Genomic DNA, 23799 nt, shown 5'->3' on the forward strand with positions numbered 1-23799 from the left:
GTGGGAACTGGGAGGAAAGCTAGGGATCATGGGAAAATTGCTCTGACCAGCGGAAATGAAGCACACTTTGCTCCTCCGCTGGTCAGAGCTGGTCAAGCGGAGGAATCCTCCATAAGACAGAGTCCCTACTTTGTCTTATGATTTTAAAGAAAACTAAAGAAGACAGGAAGAAAAGAATAACAGATCCTGAGAGAGGGGGAGAAGAGGAAGAGATTGAGGAAAGGTAAGTTCGGCATGACAGTGCCGCTTTAATACCTTACTGTCACATGCAGGTGTACCCCAATTCAGATACACTAAGTGACAGGATTTTTTGATTGCACTATGATGCAAGGACAAAACTACTGTTATCCCTGTCCTCATGATTACTGTATGCAAATTTAAAATCGTAATGCTCTTTATACTGTACAACCATACAATTCACTATGTAACTATGTATTTTTGGCTAACCACCGATGCAACTGTATTACCTTCTCTAACAATTTAACAATGTAGCTATTATGTACTTACTGGTATCTTTATGTGATCTCTTATCTACTCAAAATAATAATAATAATAATAATAATAATAATAATAATAATAATAATAATAATAATAATAATAATAATAATAATAATAATGTAAGGCTATTTACTAAACAGCTGAAATACCAATATTAAATAAAGCCCTTATCTTAATTCTTCTCTTTCAGCAGTTCAGTAGATAACTCCATAACAGTTACATATATAGTTATATAGGCTGAAAAGAGAGTTAAGGTTTAGCCTTTCTCACTATTGATACAAAAAAAAAAAAAAAAGAATAAATACCACAGTTTTAAGTGCTTTCCAAACTAGGAAAAACATTATTTCCCAATCCCAGAATGACAATCAGATCTCTCCTTGGATCAATAAGTTGTTATTCCACCTATTAACACATATCACTGAATATTATGTTTTTTGGAAGTCTTCATCCAGTTACAGGCTTATATGAAACCACCAATTCAGGCACATAATTCCACATCTTTGTTGCTCTTCCTTTGCCTTAGACTAATTATCCTTATGAAGTATAAAGTCACTGAAGACAAAAAAAGATCCAGGCACTCCAAGGCTTAGATTGGCATTTTATTGAACTATAGTGTCCAGCAATAATGTTTCGACCCTAGGGTCTTTTAATTGATTTTGGTAAATATCCTTATGTATCCTTACGTATCCTTATTTTATGTTACAAAAATGCACCTATCAGTGTACTGCAAAAAAAATGTTGATAATATTATATATCACACACATATATATATATATATATATATATATATATATATATATATATATATATATATATAATATATTCATTATATTAATATATCTATCATATTTTTATATAATATGTATATACACTGAACAAAATTATAAACGCAATCCTTTTGTTTTTGCCCCATTTTTCATGAGCTGAACTCAAAGATCTACGACTTTTTCTATGTACACAAAAGGCCTATTTCTCTCAAATATTGTTCACAAATTTGTCTAAATCTGTGGTGAAGATGCTGGATGTGGAGGTCCTGGGCTGGTGTTGTTACACGTGGTCTGCGGTTGTGAGGCCGGTTGGATGTACTGCCAAATTCTTTGAAATGCCTTTGGAGACGGCTTATGGTAGAGAAATTAACATTCAATTCACGGGCAACAGCACTGCTGGACAGTCCTTAAGTAAGCATGTCAATCGCACGCTCCCTCAAAACTGACATCTGTGGCATTGTGCTGTGTGATAAAACTACACATTTTAGAGTGGCCTTTTATTGTGGCCAGCCTAAGGCACACCTTTGCAATAATCATGCTGTCTAATCAGCATCTTGATATGCCACACCTGTTAGGTGGATAGATTATCTCGGCAAAGGAGAAGTGCTCACTAACACAGATTTATGAACAATATTTGAGAGAAATAGGCCTTTTGTGTACATAGAAAAAGTCTTAGATCTTTGAGTTCAGCTCATGAAAAAGTGGGGCAAAAACAAAAGTGTTGCATTTATAATTTTGTTTAGTGTATATTTATAATATTAACTCCTTAAGGACCGAGGACGGTTCAGGACCGTCATCGGCATTTTTGCATTGCCGACCGATGACGGCCCTGAACCGTCCTAACTGTCTTAGTTACTTACCCGATCTCCGTTGTTCCCCCGGCGGCGATCAGCGGTGCTCCCGGTGTGGGGAGACTGCCTGCAGCCCAGACAGTCTCCCCATGGCAGATTAGGACCCCTGGGGTCATGTGATCGCTCAGCAGAGCGATCACATGGTCACAATAGGTGTCCATGTGTCTGCCTGCAGGGGGACTGTCTGTACTGACAGGCAGTCTCCCTGCAACTGTAAAATCAAAGAAAAAAAATAATGTTAATTAAAAAAACAAACAAAAAAAAAAGATATATGTGTGTATATATATGATATATAGACATATATTATATTTATATAATATGTCTATATATCATATTTATAATGTCATACCAAGTGTATTTTTATATTAATATGTACATATATTAATATAAAAATACACTTATAATTAAATTACACACGTATATATATAATGTATATATATATATATATATATATATATATATATATATATATATATATATATACAATAACTATATATATATATATATTGTATATATTATTATAAATTACAAATAATAAGTAAATTAAATAAAAAAATTAAAAATAATAATAAAAAAATTCAAAAAATTATGTATCTATATGAAATTGTATTCTAACTGTATTTTGATATTAATATATATATATATATATATATTTATATCAAAATACACTTAGAATGACATTGTATATATATATATATAAATAAATAAAAATAATACGAAATATGCATTTGTCCATATACAAAATTACATAAATAATTATATAAATATACATATATAGACTTCAAATATATAAATATGCATATATATTTAAATTTTATGTGCGCATTTATGTAATATTTTTACATAATTAAGTATTTTTTTTTTTTTTATGTTTCAAAATTTTTATTGTTTTGTATTTTATACATAACATGTTTACATTCAGATATAGCGAGATAACAGAAAATAATACGCTTATTTTAACATGTTCCAAGAAAAACATTATAATGGATGTTATGAAGAATATACATTTTCAAAGTACTTTTTACATAATACTTATACATAATATTAGAGAGTAAGTATTGAAGGTTTTATGATATAATATGAAAGTTAACAGTGACGATTACACATTAATAAAGCAGTAAAGTAATTGTCTCATTGAGCTTGGGATGGATTAAAATTCCGAGCTAGCAGTTCGTCTAATTATCAATCCAGTGGATTTTGGAACGGGACTTTAGGTCAATAACAACCTATGTACGGTAAAAATCATCCTAAATAACACAAGTTAATAGTTAATAGTATAAATATGAAAAACATTGTCACTGTACATCTCTATCTCAACGTAATTTGTGTGTGTATAAATAGAAATCGGAAGATCAAGAGAATTTAGGAGTGGTTGTGACTTATATAAAATGGTGCAGATAGTTCGGCATGTATTTTATGTTAATGGATTGTATCATCAGTTATTAGTAAGTTAGGAGTAGTTCCTTAATATGTTTGTAACTATTTATTCGGTTACCTGAGGTTTATTGGTGTTATATGTATTCCAATGATTCCAGATAGAGTGAAATTTAGAGAGTCTGCCTAGTTTAGCTGATGTGATTTTTTCCATCAATTTGATATCTTCGACTCTTAACACCCACTCCCGAATCGAAGGGGGTTGAATTTGTTTCCAATATTTAGGGAGGAGCTGCGATGCCGCCATTGCTAGATGGCAGAATAGTGCGTGATCTTGTTTAGTAAATTCTTTCGGTTTGAGAAGAAAGATATAATGTTCAGGTGTGCATTGGAATGTTTTTTGGAATATAAGTAAAATGATCTTGTGGATTCTTTCCCAGTATTTGTATATTATTGGACATTGCCACCAAATGTGAGAGTGGTGGGCTCCTGGGGCGTTGCATCTCCAACATAGGTCAAGGGAGTTATGATAATATTTGTGTAGATTAACTGGCGTGTTGTGCCAACGGGTCAGTTTTTTGTAGTTGCATTCTTGTGCGTGTGTAGAGGTCGATGCTTTGTGAATGAATGTAAAAGCCTGTTTCCATTGTGTGTTATTAAGGGTAAGTTTGAGTTCCTCTGCCCATCTTTGTGTGAAAGCGGGAAGGTTTTGCGACTGTGCTTCTTTAATGATTGAGTTCATAGCTGAGAGGGTTTTGAGTTTTGGCGGGTGCTCGGTGCAGAGACATTCGAATTTGGTAGGAGATCTTGTACCCTTCGGTAAGAGCAGATTAGAGTCAATGAAGTGTTTCATTTGTTCATAGAAAAAACACTGAATCCCAGAATGTTCGTCTGTGCCAGTAAGATCTTTAATGGGTTTTAGTTTGTTCTTTTTCGTTGCTTCGCAAAGTTTCAGGAAAGAGCCTTCGTATTGTAGACCCCATTGTTTCCCCTGAGTACCTTCGAGTAAGTAGGGATTTGATGTTAAAGGGTATATTGGTGACGGGTATGGAGCTACCTCTGTTTGGGATCTCAGTTTGAGCCAGATATGTAAAGAAGTCGAGATCGTTGGATGTCTGTTAAGTTTTCTCATAAGTTGATTGTCGATTTGAATCCAAGGGAGTATGTGAAGCGGAACTTCTGAGAAGCTATTTTCCAACTCTACCCATTGGAGCTTGCTAGAAGTATTCGACCATTCATAAAGCCTTTGTAGATGGGTCGCTTTGTAGAAATTGTATAAATCTGGTAGATTTAATCCTCCCTGTTCTCGGGTTTTAATCAGCGTCTGGTAGGCTAGGCGTGGAGCTTTGTGTGCCCATATAAATTTCAAAAATAAAGACTTGATAGTAGAGAAAAATTTTGATGGGATTAATAGCGGGATTGTTTGTAATAGGTAAAGGATACGAGGAAGGATATTCATTTTAATAATGTTTACACGACAAAATAACCCGAAGCAAGGTTTGTGCCATCTGGATAAGTCTTTAGTTATTGAGTCAATCAGAGGTGGGAAGTTCACTGAGTATATAGAGTTCAATTTGTGTGGTATGTGTATTCCCAAATATTTAATGGAAGTCGTAGTCCATTGGAATGCAAATTTGGATTTGATTTTTTGACAAATGGAGTCAGGAAGATAGATTGGCATCAGGTCACATTTTGTTAGGTTAGCTTGAAAAAATGAAATTTTTCCGTAGAATTGCATTTCTGTGATGATGTTTGGGATAGTTTTGTGTGGGTCTGATATTGTGAAAAGGAGATCGTCCGCGAAGGCAGTAATTTTGTATGTTTGGTTTTTGATTTGAATTCCCTTAATCGAGTTATTGTCACGGATGCCTTGCAGGAAGGGCTCCAGCACTAGTATGAAGAGGAGCGGCGATAAGGGACATCCTTGCCTTGTGCCGTTCGAGATCAATACTGGGTCTGATAGTTGACCATTGATTCTTAGTTTTGCAGTGGGTTTCGAGTATATAGTATCAATCCATTCGATCCATCTAGGACCAAAGTTGAGGTATTGCAAAGTATGTTTCAGTAGTGACCAATTAACTCTATCAAAAGCCTTTTCGGCATCAATGGCAAGTAGGGCGCTCTGTGTTTTGTGTATTTGGGCCCAATGGATAATATTTATAATTTTCGTTGTGTTGTTTTTAGATTCTCTACCAGGAACAAAACCAGCTTGGTCTGAGTGGATTAGTGACGGCATGAATGGTTTGAGCCTAGTAGCCATGATCTTAATCAGAATTTTTAAGTCGATATTGATTAGTGAGATAGGTCTGTAATTCCCGCATTGAGTTGTGTCTTTACCAGATTTTGGTATTATAGCGATGATTGCCTCAAGAGCTGAACTAGGTATAGAGGATGAAAGTTTCCTCATATTGTAAGCTTTGATGAAAGGTTGTGCCAAGATGTTAGCTAATTCCTTATAATATTTTCCAGTGTAGCCATCCGGGCCTGGGCTTTTGCCAATAGGTAAAGATTTGACTGCGGTTATGAATTCTTCTGTAGTTAAGGGATTATCTAAGAATTTAATTTCGTTTATGGGGATAGAACGTTTAATTCTAGGTTTTAGGAATTCCATTATTTCTTCGGAAGTGGGTTTCGTGTTTGTGAGATTGTAAAGATGAGTGTAGAATTCGTGGAAAGATGATAGTATTTCCGGCATGCGACATGTTAGGTTTCCATCTTTTTTCTTAATTTCAGATATGAAAGAGGATTGTCTTTCTGTTTGTATAGATTTTGCTAGAAGTTTGCCCGCTTTTCCAATGTCCAATGTCCCGCTTTTCCAATGTTTTTTACAATGTCTTTGGTTAATTGGTTTACTTGTTTTTCTCTATTTTTCTTGAGTGCTGCTGCTGCTTTGATAAGTTCCCCTCTTATTACTGCTTTGTGTGCTTCCCAGGTCATGATAGAGGAAGTGTCGGGACTTGTGTTTTCTGAGAAGTATTGAGTGGTTGCCTCTTTTATCCTGTGTAATGTTGTTTTGTCATTTAGAATTAGATCATTAAGTTTCCATTGTGTGAATGGAGTAGGTGTAGTTGGTAGTGAGATTGACAGTGTCATAGGGGCATGGTCTGACCAGGTAATAGGACCATATGTTGCACTTTTAATTAGCGAGAGATATCTATGTTGCAAAAAAATTTTATCTATTCGGGAGTAAGTGCCCGCAGGAGCAGAATAGAAGGAGTAGTCTCGTTTGGTAGGGTTAATGGCTCTCCAACTGTCGAAGAGTTGAGCCTCATAGAGGGAGTTTTTAATTTGAGAACGTGTTTGAGATTGATATTCTCTAGATTGAGATGTAGAGTCTAATGTTTCATCTAGAGTTATGTTCATATCTCCCCCCATTATGAGGATACCTTCTCTGAATATGGATAGTTTGTTTAGTATTTTTTTGAGAGAGAGATTTTGTTTCTTATTTGGTAAGTATATATTGGCTAGAGTGACTTGGGTGTTACAAATTTTGCCTTTAACAAATATAAATCTCCCTGAGTCGTCTACCAGTTGTTCCTGGAAGGAGAATTGTATATGTTGACTTAGGAGAATCGCTACTCCTCTGGATTTTGCTTCTGAATAATGACTGAAGTAGCCAAGTGGGTAATCTTTATTGCGGAGTTTAGGGGCAGAATTTTTTCTAAAGTGAGTTTCTTGGATATATATTATGTGTGCTTTATGCCTTTTGAAGTCAGTGAGGGCTATAGATCTTTTTTCTGGAGAGTTTAATCCCCTTGCATTTTGAGTAAGAATATTGACCGTAGTCATAATTGCCAATTCGTGTGTATGGTGATTGACCTACGATGAGTGTGGGATTACCGCGGTTAAATGCGGAGCCGGTATTAAGTCAATGAATTTATCTAGTTAAGAATATGAAATCGACCTGTGCAATATCAAGTGACAAGATCAAATTTCTTCTGTTGAAGATTTGAGGAAAGTCTTAAAGTAAGAGTGTTTTTTGTGAAGTATAATTGGTGTGTTTTATTTTATAGGGTTTTATCTACCTGCTGCCACGTGAAAAAGTCTCTGATCTTCCAGTTCCTATGTTAGTATTCTAAAGTATAGGGTGTAACGTTACTAAAAATTTAGCACAATCAGTACTAAGATAGTATAAGTAAATTAAGCAGTAATCAATGGTGGAACAAAACAATAATGAGTAATTATTAATACACAAATAGTAATAAGAAAGAAAACAGTAACCTGAATTTCTATTTGTAACTGGTAATCAATACTACAGTTTCCTCAGGTTATAAAGGTTAAATGTTTCGAGTAGCGTTTTGAATATAATTAGATTGCTCGCTAATCTTGGTTTCCGAGAAACTCGTACTTTAGGAGGAGAAGATGGAAGGGTGGTAAGGAATTGAAGGGGGATAGAGGGTGGATGATAGGGGTTAGGAAGGGAGACAGAAATCTAGGGGAAGCAGGGGTGGAAGTGGGATAGGTTAAGGTCAAGATGTCGGAAAGGGTAAAAGGAAGCTAGGGAAAGAAATTAATCCCTTGAGGGATATCTGATTCTAACTTGACGTTGAAGCTAGAACCTAGAATGTATTGGGGTCGTGAGCTCAGACTTGGGCTTGGAGCTCAAATTACAATCCTGTATTTGGTGATTTTTAGTGGAGAAAAAATAGTTTGTGTGTTTCCTCCTTTATCCGGTGAGATTTGTAAGGTGTGTATTCCTTATTTAACCTTTGCTTATTTGTCATTTATGTATAGTTACCAGGTCCTTAGTTGGGGATAGAGTGTATTTTCCTGTCCAAGATTTTTAATTATGGTTTTTAAGAGTGCCTACTTTGGGTCGGTTAAATTCTTCATGACCATGCCTATATAGTGACAGAATTGATGTGTATTCTGAAGTTATGGGAGAGCTGTTTAATCGGGAGTAGAAACCCTTTTCTGAGTCATGACATTTAATAGATCAATAAAGTTGTTTGACATCTATTATCTCTTTTGTGTGTGTGATCTGTCGCTGTGATTGTTTAGCGACTAGGAGGTAAACTTCTATGGAGATGAAGTAAATATATCATAATATTATAGGCTTAAAGTTATATAATCATTTTCATTTTACATATTTGTTTGTGGGAGTATCATATTATAGGAAAGAAGAGGACAGGCAAAGAAATAAAAAAAAAAAAAAAAAAAGGAAAAGAAAATGATTCGGTTGCTGGCCCTGTCTAGACAGTTTTTCGCAAATACACTTAAAATTTTAACGATTCTAAATACGAATTAGCACATTAATACAGCATATGAGATAGCTAAGTCCTGATAAACAATATTTAAATATGCTCAAATAACTCGTTTCAAAGGGATATTATACGACCTGAGTGGTACGGATGCATAAGTCTCTGTTTGTAGTAGGTAGAGATAACTGTACACATAAGTCCTGGGAAGTTAAGGAAGGTGGTAAAAGTCTCTTGTGTGATGTCGGGTGTCAGTCGATCTCACCGGTGTGGAGGGTCAGATGATGTCTTGGAGTAACGCGTTTGATGCTTATTCTGGGAGGCTATCCTTCAGATTTTGTCTTTGTGGAGTAACTTCTATGGGAGGCTTGTTTAGTCTCTGATCTGGAGATTGGAATCTTCTGTCTTGACGTCTTTTCCTTGCTGGTGTAAGCCATCTTTGCCTATGAGAGGGTTGTATTAGCTCCTGGTTTGATGGGGGGGGTATTCCAGTCTACAACTGGTGTATTTGGGAGGTCCAGAGCTCGAAGGAAAGGAATTACATCTATGAATGTCGTGATGGAGTAAATTGTGTTTTTTGCTGCTACTATTAGGGCAAATGGGAATCCCCAACGGTATCTAATATTTCTTTGGCGCAGGAGTTCGGTTATGGGTTTAAGCGCTCTTCTCGCTTGGAGAGTATACCAGGAGAGATCAGGGTAAATTTGAATTGGCGTACCATGAAATAAGAGTGGTTGGCTCGTGTCCCTTAGAATTTTCACTATGTTGTCTTTTATATTGAAATAGTGGAGCCTGCAGATTATATCTCTCGGGGATTCTTGTGTTAGACCTCTTGGTCGTATAGATCTATGGGCTCTATCCATTAGAATTGGATCCTCTATAGCGTTCCCCAGGATTAAATTAAAAAGCTCCGTGAGAAGCTCAGTGATATTTTCCCCTTGAGATTCTGGCATACCTCTGATCCTTAGATTATTCCTTCGGCTCCTATTATCGAGATCGTCGATATGGCGTTGAGTGGATGACCAGTTTAGGATTTGTGAGTCTAATGTTGTCGAGATATTAGTGATTTGTGTCTGCATTAAATCTTTTTCTTCTTCCAGGTCTGTGATTCGGAGGTTCAGTTGCTGGATGCCTGTGTCCATTTTCTCCATCTTGGATTGGAAGGACGACTCCATCTTGTTCAGCATTTGCTGGATATCTGCTTTCGATGGTAAGTTTTTAATAATTTGTTTTAAATCTAGTTCCTCTTGTATATCAGCATGTTGGGAGTTATCCGAGAAACAAGGGCTTCGAGGTTGAGAATCCGATGGGGAGTCTGTTTCCAGAATACTCGAGGTCGCGGCCGCGGCCTCGTGGGATCTGTCCGGATTTTCTTTAAAGTAACGGGTTAGGGAGCCCGATTTTGTAGTTGGAGTCTTCCCTGATAGTCCCTGGTTACTATTGTTCTTTTTGTGGTTACCCATTTTTCGTAGTTTTCTCCGATTGCTTTGGATTGTGTTTGAGTCCGGAGCTGGAGGCATAGTGTGTCCATTAGGTTCGCCGGTCGGCCACGCCCCCCCTTAAGTAATTTTATTAATTGCAATTTGAGGGACCTGCCTGCCAACCCAGGCCGAAATTGCAGATAATTTAATTTGCTAGCACTGCATTTTACCCTGTAACTTTCTATGACACCCTAAAACCCGTACATAGGGGGTTCGCATTTTACTTGGGAGTTCGCTGAACATAAATATTAGTGATTCAAAACAGTAAAACCTATCACAGCGATGATATTGTCAGTGAAAGTGACTTTTTTTCAAATTTTTCACACACAAACAGCACTTTTACTGATGATATAACTGTTGTGATACGTTTTCCTGTTTTTAAACACTAATATTTGTGTTCAGCAAAGTCTCCCGAATTTAACAGTAGCCCCCATGTACAGATTTTATAGCGTTTTTGAAAGTTACAGGGTCAAATATATGGGTCAAATATTTTTACAAAATATTTTTATATCAATATTTTTGAAAATGGCCAGGTTGGTTACGTTGCCTTTGAGAGCGTATGGTAGCCCAGGAATCAAAATTACCCCCATGATGGCATACCATTTGCAAAATAAGACAACCCAAGGTATTGCAAATGGTGTATGTCCAGTCTTTTTAGTAGCCACTTAGTCACAAACACTGGCCAAAATTAGAGTTCAATTTAGTTTTTTACTTTTTTTCACACACAAACAAATATGAATGCTAACTTTGGCCAGTGTTTGCGACTAGGTGGCTACTAAAAAAGACTGGACATATCACATATTGAATACCCTGGGTTTTCTACTTTAAAAAGCTATGCACATGTGGGCAGGGGTCAAGTCCTGGGGAAAAAAGTGTGGGAACCCCCCCAACCGCCCTAAAAAAAAAACCAAAACACTTGTATGCATATATAAACGCGTGCACACACATACACTCACAGACACACACACACATACTCAGACTCTCACACAGTGGTGTATTTTAATTTTGTGCTGCCCTAGGCATGACTATACCTGAGCACCCCCCTAACCTAAATGTACCACTCCTTTTAAAGAAATACTATAGTACCAGGAAAACAAAGCTGTTTTCCTGGCACTATAGTTCCCTATAGACAGCCACTAGAGGTGGAGTTACCCCTCAAGGTAATTATTGCAGTTTCTGAGAAACCGCAATAATTACACTTGCAGGTTTAAGGGGACTGGGACACTGCACCCAGACCACTTCAATTAGCTTAAGTTGTCTGGGTGCCTATAGTGTCCCTTTACGCACACTCTCTGACAGACACCCACACTGGCAGATACACACTGACAGTAACACACACACTCAATGACAAACACACAGATGTCACTGATTTGACACGCACACATTCACTGACACACACTCATTCATTGACAGAGACACACACAAACACACTAATAGTCACACACACACTAAATGACAGACTCGCATTGATTTGACAGACACTTACAAACATACACTAAGAGAAGCACATGCACGCAGACATACACTAACAGAAGCACACACACACGTGCATACACTAACAGAAGCACATACACGCAAACATACACATGCATACACTAACAGAAGCACATACACTCATACATGCATACACTAACAGAAGCACATACACTCATACACACACGTACATACGCTAACAGCCGTAAGTACACTCATACACACACACACACACACACTGACACAAACACACACATACACTAACAGACATAAACAGAAATACACACACATACATAGACTAACAGACATACACACACACACACACACACACTAACAGACACACATACACACTAACAGACATACACACACATACACTAACAGACATAAACTAACAGACATACACACATACATAGACTAACAGACATACACACACACACACACACACACATACATACACTAACAGACACACATACACACTAACAGACATACACACACATACACACTAACAGACATACACACACATACATACATACACTAACAGACATACATACATACACTAACAGACATAAACACATACACTAACAGACACACACAGACATACACACACATACACTAACAGACACACACAGACATACATATATAAAAATTATTAATATTATTAAAATTAACATTGCCCACCCAGCCTCCCTACCTTTTAGTAAACCTGTCATGGGGGGGGGCACCTGATGGATCCCCCCCCCCCGGCGGGCGGCTCTCCCTATCCCACGCGGCGAGGGAGCTGTGTCCTCTCTGCTGCCTCTCGCCGCGTGGGTTGTCTGCTGATGCAGGGAGCTGGAATATGACGTCATATTCCGGCTCCCTGCATCAGAAAATGGCACGCGGCGAGAGGGAGCAGAGAGGACACATTTCCCTGCATGTGGGGTGTTATTCAGAGATTTGTGACAGATAACAGTGTTACAATGTCACTATTGATAAATTTGAAAAATGTATGTTTTGAAACCGCAATATCCTTCTTGTACCTATAGCCCTATAACTTGCAAAAAAAAGCAAAAAAGCATGTAAACACTGGGTATTTTAAAACTCAGGACAACATTTTGAATCTATTTAGCAGTTTTTTTATTTGCTTTTGTAGATGGGTAAAAGATATTTCAAGTAAAAGTCAAAAAACATGTATTTTTTCATTTTTTATCATATTTTTTTTATTTTTTTTAAATTAAATTACATGAGATTATATAAATAATGGTATGTAAAGAAAGCCTTTTTTGTCTTGAAAAAAACAACATATAATTTGTATAGGAACAGTAAATGAGAGAGCGGAAAATTACAGCTAAACACAAACACCACAAAAGTGTAAAAAGAGGCCTGGTCGCAAATGTACATCGCAAAAACAGTCCAGTCCTTAAGGGGTTAATGATGATATTGCAGTACACTGATTGACCCCTTTTCCTGCCCTTTTGCTTGTTTTGATTCAGCTCCCTGATTTTTAGAACCAAAATTCTACCGAGCCAAACCAGCAGTCGATCGAAATTCAGGTATCCTGTTTTGAGGGAAAATGGTTCAGTTGAGTCTAAATATCTTGCCATGCACATGTCTAATATATAAGGATACCAGATTAGGGATCAATCAGCAGTTTCTTGTATTTCTCCCTAATTTTATATCCTTTTTTGGCTCGGCAAACTTTTTCCGCCTCAGGTCCAGATGCCATGTGTGTAAGTGCATAGAGGGCTGCATTCATCTATATAGCTAAAAAGTAAAAAAAAAACTAACATTGACACATACATTCACATTTTCATGCAAATGTTTTACTTATTTTTTAATAATAAATAAGCACCTGGGAGAAGTGAAGTGGATCTCTCCCTAGTGGCCTCTGTGGCTGCTAGGCTCACTACTGCTCTTCCTGCACAGCTCCCATCCACATATTGTAGTGATGCTGATGCAAGGGTGATGAGCAAGTGAACCCATGGGACACAATTTGTCAGTCTGCTTTTGATTAAATTATAGCTAACCCTATTTGTGTTATTTATATGATCATTGTAGAAAATTACAAGTTTATTCATAGAATTAATCAGCAACATTTCCTGTGACTTCACTGGCTTATTCATTCAAGTGGATCATAATTCAAATGTTTCCACATAAGAAAACCTGTTAGACCTGTGTTCTGCTATAAAAAAAAAAAAAAAAATAATACAGTCAGGGACCAAACTGCATTGCTCACAGATACATTATATTCTGACCTTGAAAGAAATTGTGTCCACAATAATGTTCCTTTAGCAGCAGTCATAGGTGACAAATACATTTACAGCACTGAAGTATCTACATTTCATGTTATACTTTAGACAGATAAGAGCTTACACTTAAGAAGAAAGTAATTTTGAATTTATTTTTTTATATTTTTTACATTATCCATCTCTAGTGGCAGAAGTTACAAACATCAAAACAAACACAATGTAATACTTCAATGTTACTGCTACTATTAACCAGTCAAAATAAATAAATAAATAATAATAATAATAATAATAATAATAATAATAATAAAAAAATTATATATATATATATATATATATATATATATATATATATATATATACATATATATATATATATATATATATAAAGGTCCTTGCACTCTGACTATTCACTTATATATAATGCCGGGTGCATCTTACAGCCATAGCCACAATATAAACATAAGAAGTAAATGGCTTGCACTCACAGTCTTTTATAGTTAAAATTCCTATATTTGATATATGTCATTAAAAGAGATCAATGTTTCAGCCCTCGTCCGGGGCGTTCCTCACGATCAATGCAATATATACACACACACTTCGCGTGCGCACACACGCGCGCACACACACACACACACACACCTTTCTATAGTTAAAAAAACATTTGCAGGGTTATTTACTTAATTTACTTAATTAAAATTAATTTCAAGTTTAAAGCCTAAGTAACTTAAACAGGATCATAAATGACATGGACACTTTTCTAGTTTGGCTACTTGGGACTTAAATCTGAAATCCAATTTTAATTCACAATTTTCATTTTAGTTAATAAAAAAAAAATTAAAAATACAAATTCTTGGTTTGCTTTTTGATTTAATCTTGTTGACATTAAGATGGTGATTGCCATTTTTAAACTTTTAAGACATGTCCTATCCATTTAACACTATATAAAGAAAATAATTGCAATTTATGAAGTTTCTGACCCTAAAATATTCATATTTGGGGGCGGGGCCGGGCCGGGCCGCCAGGCTGAAGGGACGCAAAATGGAGTAGCTCCTGCAAAAATCTCTAATTTTAGCCTTAAAACACTGGCTTCAAGCTTACCAGACAACTGGTTGCTGAACCCCGGTGTGAGAGGCCACCCTGGTCCTGAGGAGAGGCTTGCTGAGAAGTTTTAGTCCCTTGGAGGGGCGATCCTTGTCGCACGATGAGGACCGCTCGGGTGGTGAGCAGGGTAGACGGCCCCTGCCAGCTATCCTGCCCTCCAGTGGTAAAGCAGAAACCCGGGGCTAGGCGGGCCCGGCCCCGTGCCCCCCCCCCCCCGGGCCGGCGGGGGTGATCCCGGTCCCCACCCCGTGACCCATCGGAACACCACAACGCTGGCGCTCGGAGCGGAGGCAGTGAAGGCCCAACGCACAAGCCGCTTTAAAATGGCAGCGACCACGAGGCAGGTGACCCTGATAACAGCCGGGTGCACTCACTTCTCCTGTAGGCTCATAAACAGCCTACCGAACCAGACAGAGCGGGGACCGGCGGAAAGGGTAATAAGACCCCATGAGCTGAGCTAAGGAGGAACTATTATGGTATATAGCCTACCTGCCATACCAAGCTGCACACCGCGAGGGGCCGAAACGAAGGATTCACCCATAGCACACATGATTTCTGGAGCCTCTTTCCAGTCTGAGATAAGCACCGGACCGTTCTACTCTCGAAGGGACTATGAACAGCACAGCAGCCACCAAGCTTCCGTACCAAGAACAACATTCACGCTGCACAAAGGCTGGTCTCCTGACAGGCAAACACTGATCCTCGCCTTGCTGACATGGGACTCACTTGGGGGGGGGTACTCAACAGTAGAAGTGTTAATGCTAGGGCTGCTTTGGTGTTTATTAGAGTCGCACATGTTTTAGGCCTAGCATCACAAAACCTGCAACCACTCTCACAAAGCTCAGGCAGCCAAGCAAGATGTATACTATTTTAGTCAGCGTAAGAAGAGCTTATTTACTAGCATTTAAAACTATAGTAATAGCTGTCAACTACTCGAATAGCAATGTTATATTTAGCAGGATGAAAATGCATACTCATTTACTGTAGCCACTAGTGTATACCAGAAGTGAGCATATACAATCAGAAGACTCATCATGACAGGCTATTCATACAACAAGCATGTCGTTTAATATTTAGTGACTTAATCTTGTTTATAAAAAAAAGTGCAATGTTACTGCTGTTATCGCATGTATCATTTATGTTAACTATATGCACAAATAAAAGAAAGAATGGAAAAAAAATATATGCATATTTATACCTCTTAAATTTCAGGATTGACATAATTTTTGTGTCTTATTGTAATTAGGCTTTGCTGATCCAATTTTTGTTACAATCTTACCTGGAATGCGTTCAGGAGAATGAAGACATATGCCCACACTATGCTAAGGTGAACCAAAACACCACACAGCCATGTTAGACCAAGTACAGGAAGAAGCACCAAGATGGGTTTAGCAGTGGCCCTGTTAAAAAAAATAAAAAAATATATGACAGCTTGAGATATGACAGAATCTATGGAAATAAATTAATTCAGGACCATAATATTGAATTCTAATAAGTAATAACTGTGATTGATTAGGACTGAAGGGGCCTGTCTGAGTACTGTTCTCTGGTATCCCCAGACGTCGGACACCAGAGAAAAAAAATCAGGATGATACTGTCCTGACAAAATAAAAACTGGTGGGATCCTGATATTGCACAATAATGAGGAGACAATAACAACTACTATAGATTAGGACAAGGAATCACACTAATGGTAAAGGAGATAAAAAAAAAAAAAATCCCTGCATGTTTTATCAGTCCAAGAGAAAACTAAAATGAAAATACAGACAATGTTTTGTGCCACAAATGTTTATCCTCACAAGTGGCAGAAAATGTGTAAGTGTCTTTCCTATCGTTTTGCTTCCCCATCCATTGTCTGTTTTTTTAGTCAACATTATCTGATCTTTTTATGTATTGCACTGACCATCTTTCTTATCCAAGGCAAAAATAAATAAATAGAACAATAAAACGTAATTTTAATATTCATCAGAGCAGCTTTTGGTTGTGCAAGGGAAGGTGAAATGAAACAAAAAAGTTACTGCATGCAAACTCAGAAAAAAAAACAAAAAAGAGACTATTGGTATGTAAAAAAGGATCCTAACAGGGGGTAACCCTCAAATAACTTGAATAGAAAAATATGTATATGTCCACTGGATTTGAGTCCAGCGGACACAAAAAGATCTCTAAGAGTTAGTTGATTGATATACAATAATTAAAAACATATGATGTACACTTTATTATATATTTAAAAACGAGATAATAAAATATTAAACCCATTAAAAAGCCATAATCGGGGGCTCTGCTGTATGCAAAATCATAAAAATGATGTAAAAACGAAAGGGGCATTGATGACTTTTCTGTTGTGAAAACTGACAAATAAAAAAATTGGTATTCTCTCAGACCAAAAAACACAAATGAACAGGATGCTGCAAATATCAGAAATGTCTCCCAATTTCTTGGAAAAGCCATAATCTTGCAAATGTTGTACTAATTCTATTCCACATTGTCTATGCCACATCTATGGAGGAAAAAAAAGAAGAAATAAGGGTGCGCCGAAAACAAGTGGAATAATATTATTTAAAAATTACGAAATGGCGGCCACTTCGACACTACGACTGTAGTCGAAGTGCAACTTCAAAAGTTTGAATCTGTTCCAGTATAAGTCCAAGAGGCAGAAACAGTATCTTTAAGCCCCAGTTCACTACAGGGCCATAGTCACAGGGTAGGAGGCTGGCAAACAGGCCCCCCCAAAAAAACAGTGGCAAGGTCACTTTTGCCACATCCCTCTAGTAGTTACTTACAACCCAACTCTAGAAGAAGTACGTAAAATTATTAAAGAGCTACAACCATTATTTTCAGAGGACCCCACACTCAAAAAAATATTTCCTGAACCCCCCATACTAGCATTCAAACAACTGCCTAACCTGAGACAGAGATTGGTCCCCAGCAAATTAACAACTGAATGGCACTGTACAATGCAACAAATCACTCTGCAAACTGTGTCAACATATATGTGGCAGTTACACAGCCAGACACAATAACAAATCATACAACATTAAGGGATCATATTCGTGCACATCTGCGAATGTGGTGTACATGATACAGTGTACAGTGTGTGACAAAGTTTGCTACATTGGAGAAACTGGCCCTGCAACTCAGAATGAATATACACAGACACTCAATCGGGAACCACAAGGAAAATGAACCTGTTGGTCATCACTTCACCCAGACTGGTCACTCCATCCAAAACCGTAACATTTAACATCAGCATAATCCATACCCAAATTTCACCACTCGCAGAAACCTCAACTGCCTTGATCTCCAGCATTACTCCAAAAACTTCAACCTCTTCTTTTACCCATCCCAAATCTAACTTGTCCTAACTCTGCAACCTCACTCTACAACTCATCTCTCTCCTCTCAACTTGACATCATGGCACCTCCTACAATTAAACGCAGCAAGCACCCCTAATTACAACCCTAACACATCAAGCTGACCCGATACCTCCAAAAATGTTCTGGAACTGCTGAACGCTGCTGGAGAAAGTCTCACTTTGCATCTGACTTCCTCCACTATAAATTTATGCTGCTCTCCTACAGCCTGACTCTTTCCGCTGCAAAAGTAAATTACTTTAACACCCTCATAAGTACACTGTCCCATCAACCCAAACACCTATTTCACACTTTTGATGCACCTTTTACTCCCCCTCCTTCTACCACCTTGTCCTCACAAACTTTGCATCCCACTTCACTGAGAAGATCTCTACAATCAGAGAAGAAATCGCTAATTTCTCTCCTTCCCCTACAAATACATCACCCAACCCCACTCCCTCCACCATTCTACACTCATTCGCACCTGCTACAGCAGAAGAGGTTTCTGCTCTGCTCTGGTCCTCCCGCCCCACCACCTGTTCCCTCGACCCTATTCCCTCATATCTCATCTGCACTTTGTCTCCCTCTCTTGCTCTTCCACTCACTAAAATTGTTAATCTCTCCCTTTCCTCTGGCACATTTCTCTCACCCTTCAAACATGCAACTGTAACCCCAATTCTGAAAAAGCCCAGCCTTCACCCCAACTCCCCATCCAACTACCGCCCTATCTCGCTACTGCCATTTGCCTCCAAGATCCTCGAGAGAGTTGTGTACACCAGACTGACTGACTCAAATCCAACTCTCTGCTTGACCCCCTTCAGTCTGGATTCCGTGCTGGTCATTCTGTCGAAACGGCTGTGACCAACGTATTGTCAGGGTACCTGAAGTCTCTACCTCCGAGAGAGGTAGAGACTTAGACGTCCATCCGTCCGGACGGGCTGTTTCCTCTGTTCCTCGCGGTCCATCCGGTCACGTAAACGCCGGCCGCAAGGGACTCACTCCCTTTTCTAGCATGACGCCCGGAAACCGACGTCATGACGCCAACCCGGAACGACCTGTCACTCAATCCAATTAGAGACTAATCAAGACTCGTCGGATGCGTGTCTACCCTTCCGAGCCAGGGTATTTAAACTTGCTTCTCCCATTTGCTCATTGCCCTGTCGTGGTTCTAGTCTGCCTAGTCACACAGTTCTCTTGTATTTCTGTTATCCCTTTGGTTCTGACCCGGCTTGTTTGACTTACTCTGTTTATCTCTGTTACCCTTGACCCGGCTTGTTTCTCGCTTACCTGTCTTCTCGTTCCTTCGACCTCGGCTTGTCTTTGACTATTCTCTATATTCTCCGTACGTTAGTCCGGCCATTCTAAGGTCCGGTATACGTATCCTGTACCTGTTTGTACTCTGCGTGTTGGATCCCTGTCCCGATCCTGACATTACGACAGGGCCAATGGATCCTGCAAGTACAAACAGTCAGCTTGGTCCTTCTGATCCTAGGTTCGAGGCCATGGAGCACAGAATGGATCAGATGGCGCTAGCACTACAGGCGTTATTGTCTCGTGCTAATAACCCGCCAGAGGAGACGCGTACTACTTCTATTCCTCCTGTGAGCTCAGGCCTAGAGGTAGCCACTGTAGGTGCCTCATCCCGTATTACACCACCAGTACGTTATGGTGGCTCACCTGAGAAGTGTCGTGGTTTCCTTAACCAGATCAGTATCCACTTTGAATTACAACCTCGCTCCTATCCTACAGATAGGGCGAGGGTTGGATTTATTATCACCTTACTCATTGAGAAAGCTCTGAGATGGGCCAACCCATTATGGGAGAATGATAACCCTTTGGTATATAATTATAATGCCTTTGTAGCTGCCTTTAGAAGAACTTTTGACCCTCCTGGTAGAAAGGTCAATGCAGCTAGATTACTGTTGCGCCTGAGACAAGAGAACCGAACTCTTGTGGATTATGCACTAGAGTTCAGGTCTTTGGCGGCAGAAGTTAAGTGGAACGAGCAGGCATATATAGATGTATTTTTGAATGGGCTATCAGATGTAATCCTCGACGAGGTTGCTACTAGAGAGCTTCCTGAAAATTTGGAGGATTTAATTTCATTCATTTCTCGTATTGATGAGCGTTTAAGAGAGAGACAGAACACTCGAGAGAGGAACCTTAGACCTTCATTTAAATTAGCTCCCGCATTTCAAAGTCCTGATTCCACTACCTCACTATGTCCTGAACCTATGCAGATAGGCAATACTCGCCTCTCAGAGGAGGAGAGGCAATACAGGAGAAGGGAGGGATTATGCATGTATTGTGGAGTCAGAGGTCACCTACGCCTGAATTGTCCTAATCGTTCGGGAAACGCTCGCACCTAAGTTTCTCTAGAGGACAGGCCTTGGGTGTTTCTATTTTGTCCTCTACACATAATTATAAAGATCACAGGCTTCTGCTACCAGTTTCTTTAACTTGGGAAAGGGGAATACTAAGGACCATGGCTTTGATAGATTCCGGAGCTGCTGAGAATTTTATCGATCAAGCCTTTGCTACTAAACACACTATCCCATCCCAGTTAAGGGATACACCCTTGGCCGTTGAGGCCATAGATGGTAGACCTTTACTTGAGCCTGTTATCTCTCGTGAGACCATCCTAGTTAGCTTAACTGTTGGTATCTTACACGAGGAAAACTTATCGCTTATGCTTATTATCCCCTTCTGTTCCCATAGTCCTGGGTTACCCATGGTTAAAAAGACATAACCCTATTATTGATTGGGAGTTAGGGGAGATACTCTCATGGGACCAGGGTTGCCAGGAGAATTGTTTACGGAGGGTTTCCCCATTGGGTGTAATTAACACACCAGGTAGTTCTACCCAGTCTACAGAGATACAGATACCGCCCCTGTACCTAGACTTAAAAGCAGTATTCGACAAGAAGGATGCTGATACTCTACCTCCACACAGGACCTTTGATTGTAAAATTAACTTACTACCTGGTACCATGCCTCCGAGGGGCAATGTATACCCCCTATCCACTAAGGAGAATTCAGTTCTAGAGGAGTATATTCGGGAGAATCTAGACAAGGGATTCATTAGGAGATCTTCTTCCCCTGCCGGGGCTGGGTTTTTTTTTGTTAAAAAGAAGGATGGTTCACTAAGACCTTGCATTGATTACCGAGGTTTGAATAAGATAACCATCAGAAATGCCTATCCGATTCCCTTGATTACCGAGCTGTTTGATCGTCTGAAAGGCTCTAAAATTTTCACCAAGTTGGACCTCAGAGGGGCATATAACTTGGTGAGAATCCAGCAAGGACACGAGTGGATGACAGCGTTCAATACCCGTTATGGGCATTATGAATACACAGTCATGCCTTTTGGTCTTTGTAACGCACCTGCAGTATTTCAGGATTTGATTAATGAGGTTCTTAGGGAATTTCAACATGATTGTGTTATTGTATACCTGGATGACATACTGATACACTGTAGAGAGGTTGAGACCCACCACAGACAGGTCAGAAGGGTATTACACAAACTCCTGCAGCATGGCTTGTACTGTAAATTGGAGAAATGTAGCTTTGACCAGTCTCAGATAGACTTTCTTGGATACGTGATTTCTGGGGAAGGCTTTAAGATGGACCCTGACAAACTCCAGTCCATTTTAGAGTGGCCTTTGCCTAAGGGACTCAAGGCTATCCAGAGGTTTATTGGTTTCTCCAATTATTATAGGCGCTTCATTAAGGGATACTCTTCTATTATTGCACCTATTACCAATATGACCAGACAGGGGGTTGACACTAAGACTTGGTCTAATGAAGCTCTCGCTGCTTTCAAGACTCTCAAGGATCTTTTTGCTTCTGCTCCAATTCTAGTCCATCCTGATATGACTCTGCCATTCCTACTCGAGGTTGATGCCTCTGAGACAGGCGTAGGGGCTGTTCTGTCGCAAAGGTTAGGGGTGGATAAACCACTACACCCTTGTGGTTTTTTTTCTAAGAAACTGTCTGGCCCTGAAAGTAGATATGACATTGGCGACAGGGAACTCTTAGCGGTCATTATGGCCTTAAAGGAGTGGAGACATTTATTGGAGGGGACCTTACATCCTGTTACTATTTTGACGGATCACAAGAACTTGTCTTATATTGGGGAAGCCAAGCGACTGTCAGCCAGACAAGCTCGTTGGTCCTTATTCCTGACTCACTTCAATTATGTGCTTACTTATAGACCTGGTTCTAAGAACTCCAAAGCCGATGCTTTGTCTCGCCAATATGAACCTTCTACTATATCTGAACCGGTTCTTTCCTCTATAGTTCCGAAATGCAATATTATCGCCAACACGAATCTCAAGATTCACTCTCCGTTACTTGCCGAGATCATTAAACTGCAACATCTAGCTCCTAAACAGACTCCTGAAGGTCGACGTTTCGTTCCTCCTGTTCTACAACTGGAACTGTTGCAATGTTTCCACAACAGCAAGGTGGCTGGACATCCTGGTATTCGCAAGACATATGCTTTGATCTCTAAGGACTTCTGGTGGCCTGATTTACGGAAGGATATTAAAGATTTCATCGGTGCATGTGAGGTTTGTACCAAGACCAAGCAACCTCATACCCTTCCCTGTGGATTTTTGCATCCCTTAGAGGTTCCAGAGAAGCCATGGTCCTGTTTGGCTATGGACTTTATTTTCGATTTACCTATCTCTAAAAAACAGACTGTTATCCTCACCGTGGTTGACAGATTCACCAAGATGGCTCACTTCGTTCCTCTGCCTAAACTCCCGTCTTCTCCCGAATTGGCGGAGATATTCGCAAGGGAGATTTTTCAATTACATGGGATACCCTCCCAAATTGTATCTGACAGAGGTTCCCAATTTGTTTCCCGTTTTTGGAGGTCCTTCTGCTCTCAACTGGGTATCAAATTGAATTTCTCTTCTGCCTATCATCCTCAGTCTAACGGAGCTGCTGAATGCACCAACCAAAAGATTGAACAATATTTATGTTGTTTTGTTTCCGAACACCAGGACGATTGGGTTGGTTTGATTCCTTGGGCGGAGTTTGCACACAACAATCTCGTTTGTGATTCTACTCGTTCAAGCCCCTTCTTCATGAATTATGGCTTTCATCCATCTATTCTTCCTTCGGCTTCTTCTTCCCAGGGGGTGCCATCGGTTGATGTTCATGTTGCCAATTTGAGGAAGTTGTGGGATCAGACTCGACAGATTCTTCTGCACAATTCTATGCTGGTTAAGAAACACGCTGATAAACGTAGAAGGGCGGCTCCGGTGTTTGTTCCAGGTGATAGAGTATGGTTGAGTACAAGAAACATCCGTTTAAAAGTGCCTTCCATGAAGTTCGCTCCTCGTTATATTGGACCTTACAGGGTGCTAACGCGCATTAACCCAGTTGCGTATCGTCTAGCTCTTCCAACTGCCTTACGCATCCCTAACTCATTTCATGTTTCATTGTTGAAACCACTAGTCTGTAACAGAT

General features: G+C 39.2%; 1 protein-coding gene across 1 annotated transcript in view; it reads right to left on the minus strand.

The window, feature by feature from the left end:
* Window positions 1-23799, minus strand: part of ADGRD2 (adhesion G protein-coupled receptor D2) — a 642889-nt gene that overhangs the window by 241845 nt on the left and 377245 nt on the right. Inside the window, exon 20 of the mRNA XM_063432309.1 lies at window positions 16251-16371. Within this exon, the coding sequence (XP_063288379.1) occupies window positions 16251-16371 (121 nt within the window). The remainder of the gene's footprint in view (window positions 1-16250; window positions 16372-23799) is intronic.

The sequence above is a fragment of the Pelobates fuscus genome, chromosome 9 (assembly GCF_036172605.1).
Source record: "Pelobates fuscus isolate aPelFus1 chromosome 9, aPelFus1.pri, whole genome shotgun sequence".
In the NCBI taxonomy this organism is placed as follows: domain Eukaryota; kingdom Metazoa; phylum Chordata; class Amphibia; order Anura; family Pelobatidae; genus Pelobates; species Pelobates fuscus.